Raw genomic sequence first — 23,609 nt, 5'->3', positions numbered from 1 at the left:
CTCTTGATCTCAGGGCTGTGAGTCTGAGCCCCATGTTGGGTGTTGAGTTTACTTTAAAAAAATAAATTTAAATAAATTTAAAAAGAATCAGCTCATGCTACTATCCCCTCCACTCCCCAACCACTTACTTAAGAGGACACAATGGCTTTTCATTGCACGCAGAATAAAATTCAGAACACTGCCTGTGATCTGTAGGGCCATAGGACTTCTATGGCCTTGTGGATTCCACTCCCACCACGATGCTCCTGTTTTGGTGTCTAAAACTCACTGAACTCTTCCTTCTACCTAGAACACTGCCTCTAATCTGCCTGACTGGCTCTTTCTCTGGGACCTTTCCTAACTGCTCCATCCAAAGCAACTCCTTCCATCTGCCCTGATTCATTGGTTTTCTTTCCATCACTGTGTGTAACGATTTTGCCTAGTTACTTTTACTTGCTTACTTCCTGTCTTCCTTATTAGAATTTGAGCTCCACAAGGACAGGGATCACATCTGCTTTGTTCACTAAAGTTTGATCAGATATTTCCATTAGGTTTGTTCAGAATACCTAGTACCCAGCCCGGGCCTGGCACATAGGAAGGCCTTCAAAATCTTTTGTGGAAAAGTCACTCAAAAGGTTAAGTATGGAATTATCATTAATTCATTATCAAGCAATTCCATTCCTGGGTATATGCTCAATGGAACTGAAAGCATATGTCCACATAAACAGTTGCATATAAATATGCATAGCAGCATTATTTGTAATAGCCAAAAAGTGCCCATCAACTGACAATAACCCAGTAACAATAACCCAAATGCCCATCAACTGACAAATGGATCAACTAAGCATAGTATAATAATACAATGGATTATTATTCCATAATAAAAAGGGATGAAATGTTTTTTTAAAGGTCTTATTTTTAAGTAATCTGTACACCCCATATGGGGCTCAAACTCATAGCCCCGAGATCAAGAGTTACATGCTCTACTGACTGAGCCATCCAGGTGCCCCAGGAATTAGGTTTTGATACAAGCTCCACTATGAGTGGATCTTGAAAATATTATGATGAGTGAAAGAAGCCAGTTACAATAGGCTACATATTATATGTTTCCATTTATAGGAAATGCCCAGACTTGGTTACAGAACGTCAGAACTAGAAAGGACCTCAGGGGTGCTCTGGGAGACCTCATGGAAATGATGTCCTGGAGGGCCAGTCAGGGTCCAGGCCCAGAAGGGGCTCCTGGTAATTTTCTTTCTAGCTCTCTGCAGCTAGAGCAAAGTATTCTCTTAGTCACCTGGGCTCTGTAACCCCACCCGGGTAATTGCCACTCCTTAGCCCCTCTCTATGTGTCATCTGCACATATGAATAATTAAACTGAACTTGGGGCTGATGACTGGGGCCATATTGCATCACATCGGCTTTGGCCCCAGTGCAGACTGGGAGAACTAGATCTTCCAGACACCTGGGACAAGTGGAAAGCCAGGACACTCAGCACTGGGAGGGGTAGTAGTGGCTGTGCAGGAGGGCTCTCTGGCCTTCTTCAATCCTCACTCCCGAACTGGAATCCAGAGCAGACGGGGCCATGGTTGTTCCAGCCAGGGCTGAGGCGAGCTGACTGGTTAACCTCGTGGTTTGCCTCAAAGCTTTAATCTTAGTATACCAGGGCCTGTGGTTTGGTATTGAACCAAAGCAGCCTTGGGCAATCTTCAGACTTCAAGGTGTGGGCTGAGGCTTGGCGGTGAAGGCCGGGTGCAGGAAGCAGGTCTTTTTTATCCTGGTTTCTCAAAGACTCTGCCATAAGGTGTCAGAGGATTACCCCCAGACTCAGAAGTTTAAATGAATGATTCAGAAAAGAGGATTTCTGAGGTCCTTTCTAGTTCTGACATTCTGTAACCAAGTCTGATTGTGAACATCTACTGAGCACTGAGACTGTGCAATGGCTCTAAGCACATCATCCTGGTTCGTACCGACCATGTTCGTATCATGGCCCTGTGAGGTGGATCCTCTTTGCAGTAGTATTTTGTGTGTGTGTGTGTGTGTGTGCATGTGTGTGATGGAGATAGCAGTGGAAGCAAGTTAGTTATTAAATAAGCCTGATTGGCACATAGTAGAGATTCAATGAAGACTTGTTGACTGACAAACTGACTGCTTGGATTTGTGTTAGGCATTGTGAGGGGGATACAAAAGAGTTTTATCAATCAATTAGTGAGTACTTAGTGCATGTTATGGACAAAGTATTGGCCCATCTTGGAAGGCAGCCCAGATTTTTTTGGATTTCTAGATTTTGGCAATTAGTTCAAATAAAAGTCATACTGTCTAAATTGAATGAGATACATTGGGAAATAATCAGAAATATATGTCTCTGTCTTAAGTTTGTGACATGGGGCTCCTGAAACCCTTGTAAATAGGGGTGCTAGGAGAATCTTTTATTCCAATATTTAGTCTTTGACCCTAGTTTCTGACTAAGGGCTTCTAAGACCCTTGGAATTTCCTGGGTGATAAGAGTATCTTTTGTTCTAATGAGGCAGCTCTGGATGGGCTCCTGGTTGGGGCCTGGTCTCCGGAAAGACCATGCCATGATTAGAAGCTTGGAACTTTCAACCCTGTTCCCTGTTTTCTAGGGAGGGGAGAGGGGCTGGGAATGGAGGTAATAACTGATTGTGCCTAGGTGAGGGAGCTTCCATAAATATCTCAATAGTATGGGGCTCAGGGGCTTCCAGGTTGGTGGACAAATCCACACACTGGGAGAGTGTGGCACCCCAGCTCCACAGGGACTGATGCTCCTGCATTCAGAACCCTTATAGACCCTGCCCTATGTGTCTCTTCATCTGGCTGTTCACCTGTATCCTTTTTCATATCCTTTAGTAAACTTATAAACATAAGTAAGTGTTTCCCTGAGTTCTGTGAGCCATTCTAGCAAATGATTGAATCTAAGGGGAAGGAGGTCATAGGAACCTCCAATATGTAGCCAAATTGGACGGAAGCTGTGAGTAACTTAGAGACCCACTACTTCTGATTGGTGGCTGAAGTTGGAGTTGGGGACAGTCTCGTGGGATTGAGTCTACAACCTGTGGGATCTGATACTATCTCCAGGTAGATGGTGTTAGCATTGAGTTAAATTGTAGGACACCCAGTTGGTGTCACAGAATTGCTTGGTTTATGCGCAAAACCCTGACACATCTGATGTCGGAAGTGTTATGACTGTGGTGGTGAGGGAGAAATACAGGAAGAACACAGTTTTCCCCTGCAATATTCTTACTCCAGCTAGAGAGCAGTCAGTATGCAATGCTTGATGATTTAGACTTTGTAAACATATTGAAAAGTCCCAATATCCAAAATTATTGAAAAAAAATTGGGATTAAGAGAAAAGTTGTGTGATAGCACACACTACCATTTTATTGTTATCTTCTTCAGTCCTTATAACTCCATGGGACAATAATGGGATATTATAACCCATGGAATGGGTATTGTTAGTCCCACTCTTTAACAGACAAAGAAACAGATTCAGATAATAAATTTGCAAGTAATATCATCAGAATTCCAAACTAGGCTGTTATTTTATTTTTCTTGACCATAGTCTATACTCTTCTTCTTCTTTCTTCTTCTTTCTTCTTCTTCTTCTTCTTCTTCTTCTTCTTCTTCTTCTTCTTCTTCTTCTTCTTCTTCCTCTTCTTCTTCTTCTTTTAAGGATTTACTTATCTACCTGAGAGAAAGTGAGAGTGGGGTAGGGGGCAGGTAGGGGCAGAGGAAGAGGGAGAGAGTCCCAAGCAGATTCCACATTGAGTGTGAAGCCTGACTCGAGGCTCAATCTCATGACCCTCAGATTACAACCTGATCCTAAACCAAGAGTTGGAAGTTTAACCAACTGTGCCACCCAGGCACCCCATTCTACTCTGTGCTCCTAACATGTTATGTTGCCTTATAGATAAGGAGCTAACTTACAGCAGAAAACCAACTGCAGAGAAAATTGGAAACTTGTCTGGAACAAAGAATTGTCAAGTAACACTCTCCAAGAGTCTCTGAGAGAACAGACCTTATTTAAAGCTTCATGAATTAGGGCACCTGGGTGGCTCAGTGGTTGAGCATCTGCCTTCAGCTCAGGTCATGATCCCAGAGTCCTGGGATCGAGTCCTGCATTGGGCTCCCCACAGGGAGCCTGTTTCTCCCTCTGCCTATATCTCTGACTCTCCCTCTGTGCCTCTCATGAATAAATAAATAAAATCTTTTTTAAAAAAAAGTTTCATGATTTTCCTGGAAGGCTGAATGACCACTAAGATTTCTACGAAGTTGGCATTGGATGGGGAGACTGTATAGAGGACCACAGAGTGGCATTAAAAGCAGTTTCAGAGAGTCAAACAGATTGGATTCCCCATTTCTAGCACTTACTAGCTATGTGGTCTTAGGCAAATTATCCTTTTTGAGACTTGATTGCTTCTTCATCTATAAAATGGAAATAAAAATACCTACTCAAAAGGTTGGTGTGGCCATTAACTAAAATGTTATACCAATATACATTAGCTTTTTTTTTTTTTCTGGTAGCAAAATCCTAAGGTGAGGAGAGTGAGGATGGAGGGAAAGGTCCATGAGGAGAGCACCATGTTGAGTTCTCTTGCTCTATTTTAGTGGCCTGAGTGGTACTTGGAACATGATAGGTACATAGTCAATAATTGCTTATGAATGTCTAAAAATTAAGCAAGATTTTAGGGGCTGAGTAAGTGGGCTTTGATTTGCTAAGTGGAAAGGAACACATCCCAGCAAATTGTTCCATGTGCTAACCTTGGGTGGTGGGCCTGAGTCTTCTGGTTTTACTCAAGAAAGGGATCTAGGAGTTATTCTAGTTTTGGATGGAGCAGCCATCTAGTGGGTGGTCCAAAGAGCAGTCACAGCCCAAAGACTAGTGGAGATCTTCCAGAAACCTTGTCCTGCCCTACCTCAGTGTTTCTATGATTAAGGGGGCCATTATCAGGAACTACCAGGAACACCAAGACCCCTCCATATGGGAAAACTAAGGTTGAGAAGAAAAACAATATAACATAGAAGGCTGACCGTGAATTCCAATGTGTTACAACAGGGCACCTAGTAGAGCTCCAGTGTGGAGTGAAGACAACCATAGGGAGACCTGTTCATATAGTTTTAAGCTTCTAGTAATAATGTCTGATGTTCTTAGAATACTTCAGAGTTTCCTAGGGGCCGTAGGCAGACAGTTTCCTAGGGGCCGTAGGCAGACAGGGAGACCTGTTCATATAGTTTTAAGCTTCTAGTAATAATGTCTCATGTTCTTAGAATACTTCAGAGTTTCCTAGGGGCCGTAGGCAGGCAGGCAGAACAGAGACCTGTTCATATAGTTTTAAGCTTCTAGTGATAATGTCTGATGTTCTTAGAATACTTCAGAGTTTCCTAGGGGCCGTAGGCAGACAGAGCACTACTTATCTGTGCTGGGTGGCAGTTGAACGAAGTGATTGGCCAAGGTTCCACTTCTGGGAAGTGGCCAAGCCAGGGCTGGACTTGGGTCAACAGGCATCATCCTTAAGAAGGGTGCTTTATGTTGGTAATAGGGGCAGGTTCAAGGATAGTATTCATATCTGCATGCATTGTATGTTGCACATAGTTATTAAGGGCTTCTCAGACTGTTCGGGATGGAGCGGTCTTGGAGGTCCTTCAGCTACAGCCAGGCTCAGCCAGGCCACCACTGGGACTTGGAGCCTCTCTAGGATTTCCCGAGATTGCTACTTTTTCCTCCTACCATGGATATCCTAAGGGCTAGATGACATAAACAAAGAGAAAGTGTTTTGCAAATGTGATTGTTATTCAAAGTCTTAACATCTCTGTGCATGGGAAAAAACCCACATTCTTTTTTATATATATTTTATATTTTTTATTTAAATTCAATTTATCAACATATAACACCCAGTGCTCATCTCATCAAGTGCCCTCCTTAATGCCCATCACCCAATTACCCCATCCCCCCACTCACCTTCCCCCATATTCTTTTAGATTAATTTGTTCTAAACTGAGAAGTCTTTTGAGAGCCAAAAACAACAGAAAAGCTCATGCTTTATTTTCAAACTTTGAAATGCCAATAGGAGAAATGGAATAATGTAGCCACATGCTCAGATACCTGAAGTTTCTCATGTTAACTAGCTTTAAAGTCTGGATAGCTTTGTATCTTTTTTTTTAATGATTCACATTTGAAAAGCAAAAAATTCAAAAGGCGTAACATTTTCCTTTCACCAAGCAGACAATATAAATGTCTGTTTCTTGGTGACAGTTGGCAAAACACAACGTGATTAATCTGGGGACCTGCAGTGGTTCACCTTCAGCGACTTCCCACTTTTCATCTGCTCTGATAAAAACACATCTGGAACAGCTGAAAAAAATTAAGCTAGGTAAAGAATTGCATCAAAATATTTTTTAAAAAATACTCCGGGTTGTGAAAAACATAAAGGTTCTAACAAGAATGAACAAACTCAACACGTTCAGCTTTCTTATTAAAACAGTGTATTCATATTCAAGAACATTTAAAAGTATAATGATCCATTATACCTTTCTGATGACACTTCATGGTTGAGAGCAGAGAGAGGTGGTGGCTGAAGGCGTGGATTTGAGCATTACTTCTGTCCCTTAGAAGCTGTTGACACTGGGGCGCTTATTTCTTTGAGTCTTTGCTTCTCAGTTGCAAAAAGGGAGAGTAATAATAACTGCATGCAATTGTGTTCTGAGGATGAAATAAAATAATACATGTCTGTGCAAGTGCTTTGCAAATTTATTTCCTGGTGCTTTTGTTATTTTTCACCATGAATATATGTCTATAGCTTCTACACAAATTTTTTGTTTATTGCTCATTGCAGCTGTTTTTTCTTTCTGCCTGGTTTCTGATGGTTCTTCTGTCCCTGTCTCTCTGGACAACATTTGGGGGTATTTTTTTCCTCCTCAAACCGTGACTCTGTTTCCTTTGGATCCTCTGTGTCTCCATTCTTTGGCAAGAAGCTCTAAACCACCTGATTACCTTTCTTGGTTCTCTTTTCTTGTGCCAGGTCTCTCTGCTGAAAGATTACTAGGCTCTGCAGACTTGAAGGGGACCTCACTTTTTAAAGATGAGAAAGCTGAGCTCTGGGGCCCGGGGAAGAAGTTGCTTAGAAGTAACAGAAGCCTGGCCCTGAGTCTTAGCCTGGGGCTTTCTCTGCCAGACTACCAGCTAAGGACCTTTGTGTTCGGGCTTTGGATTCAAAGTACACATCTTAATACTCTCCACACCTGCACAGAGGACTCTTATTCCACCAAACTTAGAAATTATAATCATCATATCATAATGGCTACTATTTACTGGTGGGCACTACGTACCAGGTCCTGTGCCGAATGTTTTATACAAACTTTCTCACTGAATGGACATACATACTTTATTTGAAGGAACAATTATCCCCATTTTATGGATGAGGAAGCTGGGGTGCTAGGAGAGGAAGTAACTTGCCCAAAGACATAGAGGTAATACCTGGAAGAGCTGTGATCTCTTGACTATCTGATCTCAAAGTCCATTCCACAGACCACTCAACACTCACTGTTCTGAATGGTCCTTCCCTTCCCTGCCTATCAAGCTCCCTGTGACAGCCCCAGAATGCCAGGCTGTCTTACTGCCCATCTTTCTAGAACCTTCTGGAATCTCACTCCCTCCTCCAGAAAGCCTTCTCAGATGGATCAGAGGGGAGTAAAGGCATTCCTGTCTGAATGTGGGAGTCTCATGTTCAATGTAGTAGGCTTCTGGTTCATCCTCACTTGTTCTGTGAATGTTTGGCTCCAGCTGTGTGCAGGTGGGCTCATGTTTGCCTCTGGGGGGCTTAGGTCCCCCATGGCCATCAGCATGGCTGGCCTATTGGTCTGTCTGCAACTGCTCCAGTTCTGTGGAAATAGGAGCAGCCCAATGGGTAGTTCCAGTGAATAACTGGTAGGTCTTACCGGAAGGGAGAGCCCATGTAAATATGGATGGGGAGCCCTGTCTCTGAGCCAACACTTCAGGAGGGCCACAGAGTCTGTGGGGCTTGTCTTGGAGAAATCCATGGAGGTGAGGGGACTTGAAATCACCTCACACCAGGAGCAAGTGAAGGAAGTAGGTGTGTTCAAGTGGAAGAGGGCAGGCTCCTGGGCTCACCAAACTGTTGCCCTCAAGTAAGAGAGGGCAGTCATGAGGAAGTGGGATTTGACGTTTGCAGTGTGTCCCCATGGAGGGGAACTGGAAACTACAGAGAAATGGGTGTGGGTGAATCATGAGGATGAACAGCTGTGTCAAATTTTTCTTTGGAAACAGGTAGCATCTGAATAGTCAGATGGTGGTATTTCCCACTCCTGGGAGCCATCTGGGGACAGCTGGGCAGCTACCAGGTAGGGGCGTCCCAGAGGCCCACCTGGGAGGACTCAGCTGTCCTGGCCTTGGAGACCCTACGGGGCAAGGCCAACCTCCCATCATCCAGTGCGCACTGCCCACTCTTCAACAGTGTGGGGCAGGTGGGGGTGGGGGGAGCACGTGTGCTGAGGATGCTGGTGGTTCTACCAGAGGCTTCTAAACCAGTTTATCCCATCTAGTCATGGGTTTTGATGATTCCACGAGCACAGGGACTATTATAGGGAGAAGCACAGGGCTTTGTTCCTCCCTGGCTCCTGCTGGTCCCCAACAAGACACAGGGGGCAGTAAAGCCCATGACTAAGAGAAACATGGGCTCCTGGGTTTATGGTTCTGGACTCTGCCATCAGACCTGCTGTGGGGCCATCAGGTGGTCTTTTGACCAACCTCAGGCTCCCTCCCTGCTCATGTTTATTTTCTGGCATCCTCTCCTGGATGTGCCTGTCCTCCCTCCCTCTCCTGTCCCCATCAATGGATGAGAGGCCCAATATCTGCTGGAAATAGGGAGCCACAGAGTTGCCTCACCAGCAGAGGCCCTATAAGCCTTCCTTAGGGTGGGCTGAGAGGCCAGCTGGGGACCAGGGACTTGGTTTAGTCTTATGGGCTGTTTCTCTCGGCTTGGAAAAAAAAAAAAAAAAACACAAAACGAAAAACCTCCACTCTACCTGGCCTCCCTTTGCAATATCCAGGAGCACAGTGACAGGACGCCTGGTGTGCATCCAGGGCAGTGGCCCGGCTGCTCTGTGCTCAGAGAGGTGCGCTGTGCCGAGGGGCAGGGGAGCGCAGGCTCTGGCTCAGGGGCTTGCTCCTGCCGACTCTTCCTCCAGGGTGGGCTCAGCGTCTCCTCTCTGCCTGCCTGGCCTCTGAGCGTGTGGTCTGGGTCTGACCCCCTCAGGCCCCGACGGAAGCCCCTCTGTTGTGCTCTGAGTGATGGAGAAATTAGGAATTAGGGTGCAGAGATGAGGGATGGGTCCTCGGGGGTTCCACGGAGGGATCTCAGGGGGTGAGCTGGGAGTGAAGCTGATGGAGGACCCAGAAAAGAGAAACTTCAGTGACAAAGTAGGACTGGAAAGGCCGAGAGCCCTACTTCCATCGGTGGCCCCAGGAAGGAGTTGGTGGTGGCAGCGGGAGCAGTCATGGAAGCAGAGAGCTGGGACTTTAGACCCAAAATAGGAGTGAGGCTTCTGTTGCTCCTCCCAGTCTCCCTCTGGCCACCTTGAGGCCCGTGCTCATTTGCATGGCAGATGTATTCTCTTACGTAAAACTCAGCCTCAGATGGAAATAACCAGGAGGTGGGAAGTGACCGGGTATGAATGGGGCCTGGCTGCTGGCCCGAGGTCCCCACTGGGGATTGGGAAACGTAGGGCAAATGGACCCCTGGGTCTGGGGTGCCTCTGGGTAGTGGGTAGTCATGGGCCAGGGAGCTAGAGGGAGGGGTCAGGAAACGGGGCCGGAGGGAGGGAGGCAAACAAAAGTGGATTGTCAGAGGGAGGCAGGGATGGTGTGGACAGGTATCTCCTTCCTTCCGAGGAGGCAGGTGAGGGCAGAGCCTGGCCAAGTTCAGGTGCCAAAGTCGCGGGCAGGGGCAAGCCTCCAAGGCCAGCTCTGTTGGGGGAGAGTCAGGGTCTTATGCCACCCTAGCCCCTTCCCTCTAGAAATAAGAAAACTATGAGCAAAGAATTCTATTCCTCAGTGTTTCACCTCCGCCCCAGCCTGAACACCTACGCCGTGTGTTCTCCTCCGCGCAGGGTCCCCGCCTTTCTGGTCCTCACTGCCCCTCGCCCAGCAGCTGCGGTGGGGCCTGGTGCTGAGCGGCCAGCGGTCACCGAGCTGAACCCGGGCTGGCGGGGCTCCTTATGGGTCGGTGGCTCGGCCAGCAAGGAGGCTGGGACAGGCCAACTATTGTCTCTGACGAAACGGCAAGACATAAACCTGACATTTCTTCAGGGCCCACCCGGTGCCGGACAGGTTCTCTGGTCTGACCTGTCATCGCCTCTTCCCAGATGTTCCATCTGAAGACCTCCTACTTCTTGTAGTCGGCTTTCACCTCCGAGTCGGGGTTTTCGCCTGCTCCCCTTGGCCCAGAACCCCTAGTCTGAGCTCTTCCCATTTCCCGGTGGGAAAATGTGGGAGAAAATGCTGGAGGGTGATCCTGGGAGGCCAGGGGTCTGCTGGGGGATGGAGTGATGAACACCAAGGCTTGGGGAAGCCTCCTAGCTCCCTGGTGGCCAGAGTGGGGGCCCGCTGGTCCCTCGGTGAGAGGGAAGAGGACGCATCTCCTCGGGACTGGGTCTCTGCCATGGCAGGTTGGTCAAGGCAACAGGAAGGGGATGTGGCCTGCAGCTCAGTTCTGCTCTCTTGGGGAGCCAGGAATGTGACACCAAAAATAACGCAAGATTGGAGAACCTCGGGGTCCCTATTTGGGCCCTCCAAACATCCTCACCTCTATCCTTGTGCCTTGGGATTAGATTAAGGGATTAGATTTCCCTTCCCAGCACCTGAAGCAGGAGCTGACAGCTTCCATTCTGAGCTAGAAGTTTCTGTTTTCTCACATGTAAATGGGGAGAAAAGTGGTCACTTTCTTTGAGTCTTTGCTCAAGTGTCACCTCAGTGAAGGGCTCCCTGACCGCCCTGTCTCAGACTGTCACTCTGCTCCCAGCCCTCTCGATCCCCCTCCCTGCTTTATGTTTCTTGATAGCACTTCTCAATTTCTCATATGCTGCTTTGTCATCTATCTAGCCATCATCATCATCATCATCATCATCATCTATCTGCTTATTTTTGTCGGTCCTACCTCTCCCCCAATGCCAGTGCCATGGGGCAGGGTATTTGCCTGCTTTGTCCCTGTGTCCCCAGCACCCAGAGCAGTGCCAAGTGCATCAGAAGCACTTGGATATTTGCTGGGTGAATGAGCGAGGGACAGATGAACAGCATTGTTGTGAAGATGACGCGCGTTACTGTATGTAGAGCATACGGCAGGAGATCCAGCGCCTTGTCATTGTCATCACTGCAGTTTGTTCCCTTGATTTGTGCGGATTCCTCAGGCTCCCAGGCTGTTTCTCCATCTGTAAAAGGAGAGGACCGAATCACTGCATGGTCTCTGTGATTCCTTCCTTCAAGGAATCAATCTTCTTCAATCTAAGAAGACTGCCATTCACGACCTCTGGGCCCCCAAGTGCCCAGTCACACAAATCCTTCCTAAAGCTCACCTGAGACCTCGCAGAAGCAACTCTGCTGGGGTTGGGGGTGCTAAGCACCCCCTTTGGAGGAGGCTCTTCCTTTCTTACTTCTGACTCTGAGGCGCAGAATGGGCAGTAGCTAGGGGACCATGAGTCAGCCACTATTTCTTAGAACGGTTTCCATTCAGATACTTCCATGTTTTATTTTAATTGGCTTTTGATGTGTTGTTTCATGATGTTTTATTGTTTTCAGTTGAGGAAATTCACTATGTGCATAATTAGAGGTTGTTTGACTTTAATTTCTTTGGTAAGAGTTTTGGTAGAAATCATTCAGAAAATGGAAATTTTGCCACGCCGTGTACCTTGATTGGGGATTTGGACACGTGGTCCTTGGAGATGAAGGATGACACCGTCCTGCCCTGGGTGGGGCCCCGGTCCCTGGCCTTGGACATTCCCTGTGGAAACACAGACCCACCTCAGAGGGCGCTGGAGCATCTGTTTGAGGCGCTCAGGTTGACAGGCCTACGATGGTCTTCACAGGGCCTGGATTTTTTCCTCTGAGAATGCTCCCTCTGAAAGAAGCATTCTGGAACCCCTCATTTCCTCATAGCTGACTCTGTGGGGGCAGTTTCAGGGGTAGAGGTAACTTCACACTCCCGGTATTTGGTATTTGGTATTCGCTGAGTAACTGGGATGGCCTCGGAGGAGAGGAGAGGGACAGGTCTGGCTAGTTCTGTGGTGTTGTTTATACTTGAGATTACCTCACACGTCCCAACCCGCTTCCCCGCCCCATCTGGTGGGGGCTGGCCCTCAGCCTTCCAGCCCCCTTTTTCTCCACATGCCACGGAAGACAGGGGCCAACATGGATCTTCCTGTGGACATCAGCTGAGCCCAGAAGCCTCACCCCTCGGGAGACCATGGAAAGGGACGGCAGCCGGGTGAGTGGTTACAGGCCTTGGGCCAGAACTTCCCAGCGCCGGGGAAGCAGGGGCAGGGCTGCAAGATAGGTGGGGCCCGGCCACCTGTATGCCTCAGGTTTTGGGGGAAGTTGAATGTGCCTTTTCTCACTTGAAGCCACTTGGGATTGGGATTGCTCGGCCTCCTTCTATCCTGATTTCCAGGAGGGGCCCCGGGGGAGGAGCCGATGGGATTTGGGATCTGGTCGGGAAGCACCACAGGGCTGTGCCTGAATGTTGGGCTCCTGCTCTGTGGCCTGTGAAACACCCTGGCCAGGGCATTAATGCTGTTAGATCATCACTTTTGCCGGCTTGAGAAATCACCGGAACTTAGCATTCTAGCTGGGCTTCGAGGTTACCTTGGCTAACCCCTTCACTAGGCTCCTAAACCATCTTAGAAAATGTGACTTCCTTTGTGTTTTTAAGATCTTCCAGGGGATTTTTTTCAATCTCCTTTGGTCACTTGTTTTCAGGCTTCATGATATTATGCTTGGAAAATGATTCTTATGTCTGGGCGTAATTCCTTCTGCCACAACTCAGGTTCCTTTCCTCTTCTGTTCTTGGCCGTGGCAGAGAGCAGCTAGGATGTCATCCGTGGAAAAGACAGTTATAGATGCGAAGGCTTCCAAAGATTTTGTTCAGCTGTGCCTCAGCTTTCTTTTCTTGAGGGACATTCTTCTTGTGCTCTAACTTCTCCTGAGGTCTTGCTTTTTACTTCTCTCCATCTTCTTTTATTCTTTACTGAAGTAATAGAATCAGAGACTCTGGGAAGGATGGGGCAGCTCTGGGTTTGAGAAGGATCAGCTCAGCCTATGTGCTGGCTTATAGGTGGCTTGTGGTCCATTCTGAACCCCAGATACTTTTCTGCAACCTTTACCACCATCTTTTCCACCATTGTTCCAGGCCCCTCTTGACTTTTCTTTCCGAGGCTTCCCTCCCAACCTCTGCACTGTTCTCCTGGGTTCCTGTCTCCACCTCACCAAAGTCATTTGGTCCTAGGCCTCTAGCTTCCTTGGAGCTGCTGGTGAGCAGTAAAGGCAGTGCACAAGGCAGAATAGAGTTTTGTCTGAGGTGTGGGGAAGGTGAACTCACAGTCACAGCCATTGGGCATGTTTGTTGGTGACTTTCTGGGGGCCTAAACTTGATGTTCTCTAAATACAATGGGGAGAAGGGCTGATTTGTCCAAAGGATGTTAAGGCCGGTCCCCAGGCAGGGTGATGGAGGTGACATCTGCCTACAATGCTCATCTTTCCAGAATTAGGGACCAACATGGAAGGTCACCAGAGGGGCACAGAGTGGGGAGCAGACTTTTCATCCCTGATGGAAGAAGTGTTACGTGGTGTGGTGGGCACCATATTCGTTCTGGGAGGCCGTCCTAACTTACTTTGGAGTGAAAGAACTAAACCACTACTTCCTAATTTAAGATTCTGAAATTCACCCCCTTGTTTAAGGCAGAACTTTCAAGATAGTGAGCCTCGGGTCGGGGCAGGGAGAGCTGTCTGGGGTTCTTTGTAGAAGATTTCTTCAGGCCAGTTAAGGGGAGATTGGGAGAAACTGATTGTCTATGGCCATGCCTTCTCTCCGAGGGCTTCATGGCAGACAGATGTACATTGTGGTTTTGGTTCTTTGGCTCTATAAAGTATTGAGGAAGATGGTGGGCAAGGGGCTTAAGCCTGATGAAGCTCCTGTGTGAGTTGGTTGGGTCTTCACGGGGGACCTTGGACAGGAGGTGAGAAAGCTTCTCTGTCTTCGAAGGAGAAGCTGCATGATATGGGTAGAACACTGACCAAGTTCCAGGTCACCTGTGACTTTGGGCAAATCAACCTTTTTGTACCTCAGTTTCTTCATCTGTAAAATGAATAAAGATAGTGTCAACTTCAAGGAGCCTTAGCCTAGTGACTTTCAGTTATGAGGCCCTTTTTAAATAGCATCTGGCAGAGAGAGAGAGAGTCACAGAGCGTTCAGATTATCCTCCTCCTCCTCCTTCTCCTCCTTCTCCTCCTCCTCCTATCATCATCTAGGGTCTAGACCTGACTCCTCTAACGATGTGGACAAATCTCTCCATGCCTCAGCTTTTCCACCTACCAAAAATGAGGGTTGGACAAATTGCTTCCCGCTCCACCCCCAGGTCCCTTTCTGGTTCCATGACAGTCTTTGGAATCACATGGAATGGGATTGCAGGTGTGCCACCCTGGATAGGACATGTGCATTTGTTCTTGAATAGTAGTGTGTGTTTTGTGTTGTTTTCCATAGACCTCACATTCTTAATGCTTACAGAAGTGCAATGCTTATTAAAGAAAGACTGATGGGCCCACTGCTAAAGCAGCAATCCTTTGTAGACTGAGTCTTCTTATAATAGAGCAGGTTCTCACTTAGTCAAAGACCTCAGAGGTCGTGGACCAGAGAGTGGTTGGCAGACCCAGGGCTGGTTCAGGATGAGGTACTCTCCCCTGCAGGGGCTGGGCAGGTTCCTAAGATAGCCATCCAATGGGCTCAGGTCATTGTGCCCTTGACCCCCATTGTCCTGAGGGACCCTTGGCACCTGGCCTTTGGCCCTACAGGGATGCTGCCCTCACCTGAGACCTCTGTGTTTTATGTTGTCATTGGTGCTGGGCAACCTTCCACCTGGCCCATCCCTCCCTGCCTCCCCCTGCATTGTCCCTGTGACTTGGCAAATGTGAATGAGAATGTGTGGGAGTGTGTATACGGGGCTCCAGGTTTGGGTGCTGGGCGGGAAGGCCGGCTGATGTAACAATAGCCACTTAGCTTAAGTGTCTTGTTTTGGCAAAACAACTTCCTCTTGGTACAGCAACAGCAGTGGTAGACCGTGCCCAGCCAGGTGGCCAGGGTGCTGGGGGGGAAGCACGAGGGAAGCCATCACAGGAACCTCGGGGGGCTTTGTCGGGACCCTGGCGGGACCTCATGGAGTGTGGCTCCTCTGATAGGACTGTCCAGGGAACCTCCATTATGTACCAGCCCTGAACTGTGTCACTTCCCCAGTGTTGGCTTTGGCACAGAAGGCACATGGGGGGTGGGGGCAGCAACTGAGGCAGCAAGACCCTGGGTGATCAAAGGCTATTTTCTTGGCAGCAGTAAGTCCTGGGTGCTCTTTAACCTCTTTGATGAATGGACAAATGAATGAATGAACACACGAATGAATGGACAAGGACGTGTTTTGACTCTGGTCTAAGAGGGATTCCCCGAGGCTTTTTCATGAGGCATCATCGGAAACTAGAAGGAACTTCAGTGCTCGCCCAGGCTGGTAATTTTCAAGCCCTTTGTAGCAGCCTCTTTTGTCAAATGAAACCGTATGTAGAGCCCATTGTACACAACTGTGAAGTGGATCTCCTCTGTCTGAAGTGGGGTGAAGGACTCCAAGTCCTTTCCCTGCTACAATAGTCACGGAGGTATTTCCATGGAACCTCTAATGCTCTGGGAACCCTGCTTGAAAACAGCCAATTTGTCTGCTCCCTTCCTTTTTTAGGTCAGGGAGCGGAGACCCGGAGAGGGATACAACTGTCCTTAAGGTCACGCATGGTTGGGAGCAGAAGCAAGACTCCCCTGGCCTCCCAAGCCTGCTGCAAGGGAGGCCTCTGCTTGGCTTCTTGTCTGGAGCCCAGTTTGATTCCAGGGGTTTCCCAGTTTGGAAGGGAGTGCGGGGGAATCTGGCTGTGCTCTGAGGGGAGACTGCATTTGTGGAATTTCTCTGGGTTCAGGGAGGGGGGAGTAGGAGGAAACCATGTGTACCTAGAGGTCCAAGGAAGCCTGGGCTGAGTAGGAAGGAAAAGAAGCATGATCCACTCCGTCCCAGTTCAGATCAGTTCCTTGGAGGCCAATTCAAGCACAGTCCCGTCCACATGGGATGGGTTCAGGGCTCCCCTGCCATGGCCCATGGGCTCCCCAGCATACTGACAGGCACAGGTCTTGCCCAAGGAAGCTCCTGATTTTTCCCGGTGCTTCTAGTGGGGACTGGGGCATCTCTTCCTGCCTAGCCTGGGATGCTGGGGTGCCAGGCTGTGATCCTGCCTCTGCCCCCCATCCTGAACATCCTTGATACTCAGGATCACCAGGAGAAAGAAGCTGCCACAGGGGCCTAAGTCTGGTGGGGAGTCCTTCCCCACTGGAGCCTGGTAAAGGGTGCTGGGACAGCACAGTGATGTGCAGCAGCCTGAGGTCAGGAGCCAGAAGGTTCTGTTTTGGGCCCTGCCCCCAACTGGCTGTGTGCCCTTAGACTAGTTGCATTGCGTTTCTGGGCCTTCATCACCTTATCAGTAGGCTAAAGGAACTACAACTAGAGGGTTTTCAAGATCCTTCTAGCCCTGGCAGCCAGTGATGTGCCCAGCCTGCCCTGGGGTGCAGGCTCTTTGAAGGGACGGCCCAGGGCAGAGGAGGGAGGCCCTGCCAGCTTTGACTGGACTTGAATGGGCCCTGGTGGACCTGCCCTCAGGTCCTGAAGTTGCGTTATGGCTGCTGCTGCCTGGGTAAACGTTCCCACAGGAGCCCTTTACTAGATTCTTCTCCCTGCCTGCTGTGGGCTCTGAGCAGCCCATGGTGCCTCTATTCCAGAGTTGAGGCTGCCTCCTGTGGTTGGAGCACAGTCGCTAAGCAAAGCCTGGAGCTCAATCCTTGGCAGCAGCCACAAAACCGAGACATTCTTGAGGTGGCTGCCGCAGGGCACAGTGCAGCAGAGGACCCCCTCCTCCCCGGCATGGCTGGCTGGGCTGGTAGGACGTGGAGAGACGCCAAGGGCAGGGCCACGGGGGTCCTTGTCCTCTCACAGCCATCCCCCAGCAGGTGAGGGCCCACGGGACAGGCTCTGACACGGGAAACCACGGATTACCCCAGGGGCTGACCCCAGAGACCACCCTGTAGGGCCTGGGGCGGGGAGGAGAGGCAGGGCCAGGAAAGAATGACTGGCAGTGCTTGGTCAGGGAAGTGGCCCAGAGTCACCCACCCTCTGGCTCGGCCCTGTCCATCTGCCCCCAGACAGGCTGAGGAGCCTCTCGCCTGCAGGCGGGTCATGGGGAGCCTGGAGTGGGTCATCTGAGTTCCATTACTGGGTCTTCTGCTCACTGGCGAAGGCCAGGAGTTGGGCTGGTTCTGGCCTGGGCTCAGCCCCTTGGATCCTGGCGCTCTGGGCACGAAGTGTCCTCCCACCCTCTTCCCCACCTACTGGAGGCATCTGCTCTGAGGGTGAGGCCAGGCCACCAGGAGGGTGGCTGGAATCTCAGTAGCTGCTGGCTAAGAATTGAGGAAAGGAAATGAGTTACTGCTTTAATGGGTTAGACATGAGGAGGAACTTCCAGCAGGTGGGGTGGCAGGCCATGAAATGGGTAAAGAATGGCTGTGGAACCTATTCTAGTGGTCCCGGAAAATGGGAGCTCTTCTCAGCGTCCTGCGATGCTTCAGGTTGAGGTTCAGAGTCAGGGGGATGGAGCAGACGGCCTCACCATGGAGGCTGCCTTCCTCTGGTCTTGGGGCTGCCCGTCCATCCTGCTGGGATTCAGGGTTTCCCACATGGCAGCTCTCATGGGGAACTTGGGGTCAGGCCTCTTCTCTTGGCCTTGTCTTTGGGGCCCAAACCTCTGCATGTGCCTCCCACCGGCTCTGACACCAGAGTGCTTGCTCTACTGAGGCCTCTGGGGCCCTGTCTACCCCCAAGGCCCAGCCTCTCCTCCATGCCCCTGCCCCCCAGCCCTGGGAGGGCTTTCCACAGGCTGCTGAGGCTAAGGTGGCAGCTTTAGAGACTGGCTGAGGACGACTCACCCCCTCCCAGCCCCTTGGGTACTGAGCCCAAGATCAGTCCCATTTTACATGCCCTAGTTCTCTCCAGACTCCGGGTAGAGGGACCCATGGGAGTCTCCTGCCCAGACCCCAGCTCACCTCCCCAGGGACTCTTCTCCCTGCCTCCTGGGGGCCGAGGCCATGGGTAGGCATGTTGAGACCTTCATGCGGTGGGATAAGCACTGGGGAAAGGCTTGGCCAAGGAAGGCTGGGAGACCCCTCTGCCTTTCTGGCTGCCCTGAGCTTTCCACCAAGCCCCCACCCTACATCTCTGGTCTAACTGCCTCCCACTGCTCAACCTCCCCCAGCCTTCCCACCTCCTCCCACTGGGCCTCCACCAGCCCATCCCAGGTCCCTTTTTCCTGCCCTGGTGAAGTGGCACCAGGACCAGGGCCCTGGGGTCCTACTCCAGTGGGGACAGCCTGAGATCTTGAATGTGAAATCAGAAGGTTGTGGGAAGTCCCCACAAGACCACCAACTTGTTTAGGGGCTCTGGGCATGCTGTCCAGTCCCCTATCCCAGTTTCCTCAAGAATAAACCAGGGGCCATAGTTCCTGCCCAGTTTGCTAGCAAGACCCCATGAGGATCCCAGGAAATAATGGGTGTGGAAGCTCTTCACGCGCTGTCAGCCTCAAGGAAGCGAAGGAAGTTACTGGTGACACTCGTGATACTGTGGGTCCAGATCCTGCCTGGGCAGGATTCGAGCCCTGTCACTTACCGGAGAGGTGGGTTTGGGTATGTTCTTAACCTCCTGGGACCTCAGTTTCAAAATCCATAAAATGGGGTTAATAATACCTCCCATAGAGAGCTGTGATGAGGTCAAAATGGGGTCAAGCTAAGTCCCTAGCGGGCTTTGGCCTTTGATATGATGTGAAACACATTTGCGGACCAGGCTCCATGTTTATTCTGCAGTTATCTGGGGGAAGGAGGCAAGGTCATCCCCATCTCACGCACATTGAGACAGACGTGTTCCCTTTCCTTGCCCAGGGCAGACCGTTCAAGAATGTACGCAGTCATATTTGAACACAGATTTCTCTACTTCAAGTCCAGCATCTTTAACAGACAGATGACCGGCCACTGTCACAGCTAATGGGCACCGAGTCCTTACTGTACACACAGCACCTATCGCTCCAGTGCTATGAAGCAGGTGACTGGCTCACCTTACAGATGAGGAAACTGGGAGTGTGAAGAGGTGGAGCCACAGGCCCAGAGTCACCCGCTGGTGTAGACCGTGCTTGTTACCTGGCATGGGGCCTCTCCCGTCCCCCGGCTCCATCAAGTCTTGGCAGGCCATGGGACCCACCAGAAAGTTCCACAAGAGTGAGATCGCTGTAGAACCACTGGCCTCATTGCCGGGTTCCCCATGGCACTCCCAGCCTGCAAGGCCCCAGGCCCCAGTTCTCAGGTGATGTGACAAATGCAGAGGGAGCACCCTGTGTACGGGTGCCAGGAGAAGACTGTGTCGGGGGCTCTTGCTGCTGACTTGAGAAGGCAGGGGACCCACACACACAGGCTTGGGGAAGAATCCTGACTGTGATTCTAAGCAATCTGAGCCTTGCACCTTGGTTTTGTCATCTGTAAACGGGGCTTCTAAAAATATTCAGGGTTGGAGTGAGGACCTTGTGAGACCACAGACATGGAAATTTATTGTCATTCTAAAGTACCATATATGGTGAGCTATTATCATTTTCTTGCATCCTGTAATGGGAATTTGCCCCCAAGGGTGGGAAAGGCCTGTAGTGTGAGCATAGCAGGGAGGGAAGGCTGGCAGGCCAGTTGACATGCCTGATGCCAGGGTCCCAGGCAGGTGCCAAGGCTCGGGCCACCATTGGTGGCCAGCACAGGCTCTACACAGCCTGGGTTTGTCTCTCTCATTGAAGGACTTTAGTCTGGCCTTTGTCTAGCACCCTCTTTTTTCCCTAAGATGAGCTCCCACCTTTCGGCCCATTGGTAAGGCCCAGGGCTGTTAAATCTCGGCAAGGTGGGTGTTGTGTGGGCCAGTGCAAAAGCGGAGGGAGATTCTCATTTCCCGCCTGGCTGCTGTGTGCCAGACCCAGGCGAGACATTTTCTGTTACCTCCTTGAATCCTCAAGATCATTAGTCCTATTCTACAAATTAAGAAAAAGAAAAAGGAAGGATAAGTGTCCTGCCCGAGGTGACACACCTGGAGGTACGATGGTGCCCTGGATCTGCCTGACTCCAAAGCCAGTGCTGTCAGCTGATGCATGCTATATTTCAGCATTTCCTCTCTGCCTCTCCTTGCCCCCCAACCCCAGTCCTGCTCCCCTTGAAGCATCTGGGGGCTCATCTGTTTTCCCCTTCTGGAGATCTAGTCTCTAGATAGGGGGGGTGAGAGGGGAATCTGAGCTCTGGGCCAGCTGGGTCAGCTGCATGCCCGTCAGATCCCTAAACACACACAACTGTGTCCCTGCTTGGCTGACCCAAGCACCTGGATCTCTTACCCATATCCATTAATTAACCCCAGTAACTCCCTGGAGTAATGGGTCCTGGTCCCTGCCCGTAGTAAGCTGAGTGTCGCCAGAGACTCGAGATTCCTCCTTGAATTCATTTTGCGACCTCCAGAACAATGAGGCAGTGACCAAACCAGTTCCTTCCGACTCTTAGAAAAGAGAGTTAAAAATAGTAAAACCAGGGGCACCTGGGTGGCTCAGCAGTTAAGCGTCTGCCTTTGGCTCAGTTCATGATCCCGGGGTCCTGGAATTGAGTCCCGCACCGGGCCCCCCCACAGGGAGCCTGCTTCTCCCTCTGCCTGTGTCTCTGCCTCTCTCTCTGTGTCTCTCATGAATAAATAAATAAAATAAAAATAAAAAGTTAAATCCAAACCCCTGCCTGATAGGGATGATGGTGTTGACTTGGGCTGGTGTTCTAACGACGAGGGCTTTTCCTGAACTGGTTTGCTTCCTAATCGTGTCCAGTGTTAAGCACGGTGGCAGATGAGGGATGGAAACAGGTGCCAGGGGTCCAGAGCCTGCCCCCTCTGCACAGCCCTGCTGACTGTGCCCCCAGCACAGGTGCGCTGCCCTCACCATCCCTGCCACTCCTGTTCATTCCCTGGACTGCTCCCTCTTAGATTTAGAGCACCCCAAAGGCTCCACTTTCCAAGGAGAAACAGGACCAGTGTTCCCTGATTGCCGACTCAGGCCAGCTGGCTGCTGGATTACATAAGGCGTCGCTCCTCAGAGAGGCAGCAATGCCTCAAGGTTGAGCTGGCCTCCAAGCCTGGCTTTCTGGACTCACACTCCGGCTCTCCAGCTCACAGAAGCACTCCCCGGCTATGACAGCTTGATCCCATCGCTTAGTCTCTCTGCAAAATGGGAGTGGTTCTGTTCTGAGGATTAAGTGAGTAAACACATACAAAGCCCTTGGAGCATGCAAAGTCTCCTATAACCAGCCATTAGAGTGTTAAATCTGAATGAACAAACCACTCCCCCTGGAGCTGAGTCGGGCTAAGGATCTTGTCGAAGAGTGGTGTGGAACTGCTACCCCAGCCTATACCTTCTTCCGATTTTGCCTCTCTGCTCTCCCTGATGCATTGGTGAGCGAGCACATGTGTGTGTGAGTGTGTGTGCTGTGCATACAGGTGTCCGAGTGAGCAAGACAAGTCTGGAATTGCTGAGAATGGTGGGGTACAAGGCAGGCCAGGGCTTTTCTTAAGCAATGCTTTCCACGCTTTTTGATGACAGCTCATAGTAAGAATGGGGTTTTACAAATCTGGCGCACACACGAGGAAAGGGCAGGGGTGTGGGGGGTGTGGAAGTGGAGAGGGCGGAAAGGGTGATTACTCTCCCCACCTCCTTGAGCAATTTTTTATTTTCCAAACAGATTCTAGAAAAAGAGTTCTTTGTCTGGGACCTGGAAGCCAAGTCCCAATGGCCCAATGGAGATCTAAGTTCCATGAGCTTTCTCACTAAAAATCCTTACACACCTGGGCAGTAGTGTTAAAGTGTTTTCTCTGAAATGACCTTTGTTCTTTATGTGGCTTCCTCAAAGTTGTATGTCTAGGGAGAGCTGGGACTGGGACTGGGACTAGGACTGGTCCCTCCGGGTTTCCCAGGAGAGCCTGTTTTCACCTTCCTTCTTCTTGAGATGAGGAGGGGTCCAGTGGCTGATCAGAGGGAGACCTTGGTCCTGCCACACCAGCTTTTACATCTTGAGCAACCCTCAGAAGTAGGGTCCCTAGACACATGTAGCCAAAGCAAGGGTCCCCAAGCCCCAGGCAGATGGCCCACTGCTCTCTGCCCACCTCCGCAGGTCCCTGTGATGCAGGGAGACTGTAGGGAGCTGGCAAGTGCAGGCTCTTTGAACTTGCACTCCATCCCGGGACACTCTCTTCTCAACTGCTTCCCTGCCAGGGTGAGGAGGTGATGGCAGTGGTGATGGGGCGGGGGGGTTGCTCCCCACCTAGCTGCTTGCCCCAGAGCATGTATCTCCTGGCTCAGCTGGGCTGATAGCTGGGTGGGTCCTCAGGGGAGCAGCCTAAGGGATACCCTTCACTCTGCTTTCAGAATGCTTCCCCAGCCAGGACATCTCCAGCAAGGACGTCTCCAGCCGGGGCGTCCCCAGCCCGGGCATCTCCAGCCCGGGCCTCCCCTTCCAGGTCATCGTCTGCCAGGTCAGCCTCCACGACATCCTCTCCAACGAGAGTGTACCTTGTTAGAGCAACACCAGTGGGGGCCGTGCCCATCCGGGCATCTCCTGCCAGGTCAGCGCCAGCCACCAGAGCCACGGAGGAGAGCACAGGTAAGGGGGGACACTGCAGGGGAGGCTAGAGGAACGGGGAAGCAGGTGACGGGTGGGGAGGAAATCTCAGAGTTGGCACTCCCTGCTCTTCCTCTACCCCTTGGCTAGTGATGTGTGGGAAGCAGGGGGAGTAGTCAGGGGTGGGCAGTGGGGGGGCCTGGGGAGGTGGGGGGCAGAAAGGAACCATTACATGCAGGCCCAACACAGTGGAAAATTGGGGCCAATGGGGTAGGGGAGAAGAAACCAGGACCAACAAAGCAGCTGTGACTTGGGAGGCTGCGCAGTGTGAGTTAGAGCACGGATTTCAAGAGCAAGGACTCTGGCGGGAGACTGGAGTCCTTCCCTTAGGCTGCCCCGTGGATGTGCTGGGAGGCAGGGGTCTGCCCTGGAGCAGGGTCCTGATCCTGGGCCCATCTGTGGGGAGAGGAGGGAAGGAGGAAATTCTGACCAGGCAGACACTCTCCACCTCCGTCTTTCCAACCTGGCCTACCTGGGTCAGCTGCTGGAAGCCAGAGCTGCCGGATGGGCCTTGGGGCTGGCTCTGCCCCTGAAGAAACA

At 50.6% G+C, this 23,609-nt stretch overlaps 1 protein-coding gene across 3 annotated transcripts in view; it reads left to right on the top strand.

Moving 5' to 3' along the window:
- Nucleotides 1-12,349: 12,349 nt before the first annotated feature.
- The window catches only part of TMPRSS13 (transmembrane serine protease 13), a 28,209-nt gene continuing 16,949 nt past the window's right edge, over nt 12,350-23,609 (top strand). For 2 of the 3 annotated variants that reach the window (XM_055306755.1, XM_055306757.1), the window contains exons 1-2: nt 12,350-12,488; nt 22,817-23,051. In XM_055306755.1, the coding sequence (XP_055162730.1) occupies nt 12,468-12,488; nt 22,817-23,051 (256 nt within the window). In that variant the 5' untranslated portion in view covers nt 12,350-12,467. The remainder of the gene's footprint in view (nt 12,489-22,816; nt 23,052-23,609) is intronic. The other variant, XM_055306756.1, reaches the window with a different exon arrangement.

This window comes from Nyctereutes procyonoides, unplaced genomic scaffold (assembly GCF_905146905.1).
Source record: "Nyctereutes procyonoides isolate TBG_1078 unplaced genomic scaffold, NYPRO_anot_genome, whole genome shotgun sequence".
Classification (NCBI taxonomy): Eukaryota; Metazoa; Chordata; class Mammalia; order Carnivora; family Canidae; genus Nyctereutes; species Nyctereutes procyonoides.
Note: the sequence above shows the minus strand (reverse complement) of the source record. Positions and strands in the feature narration are given on the sequence as shown.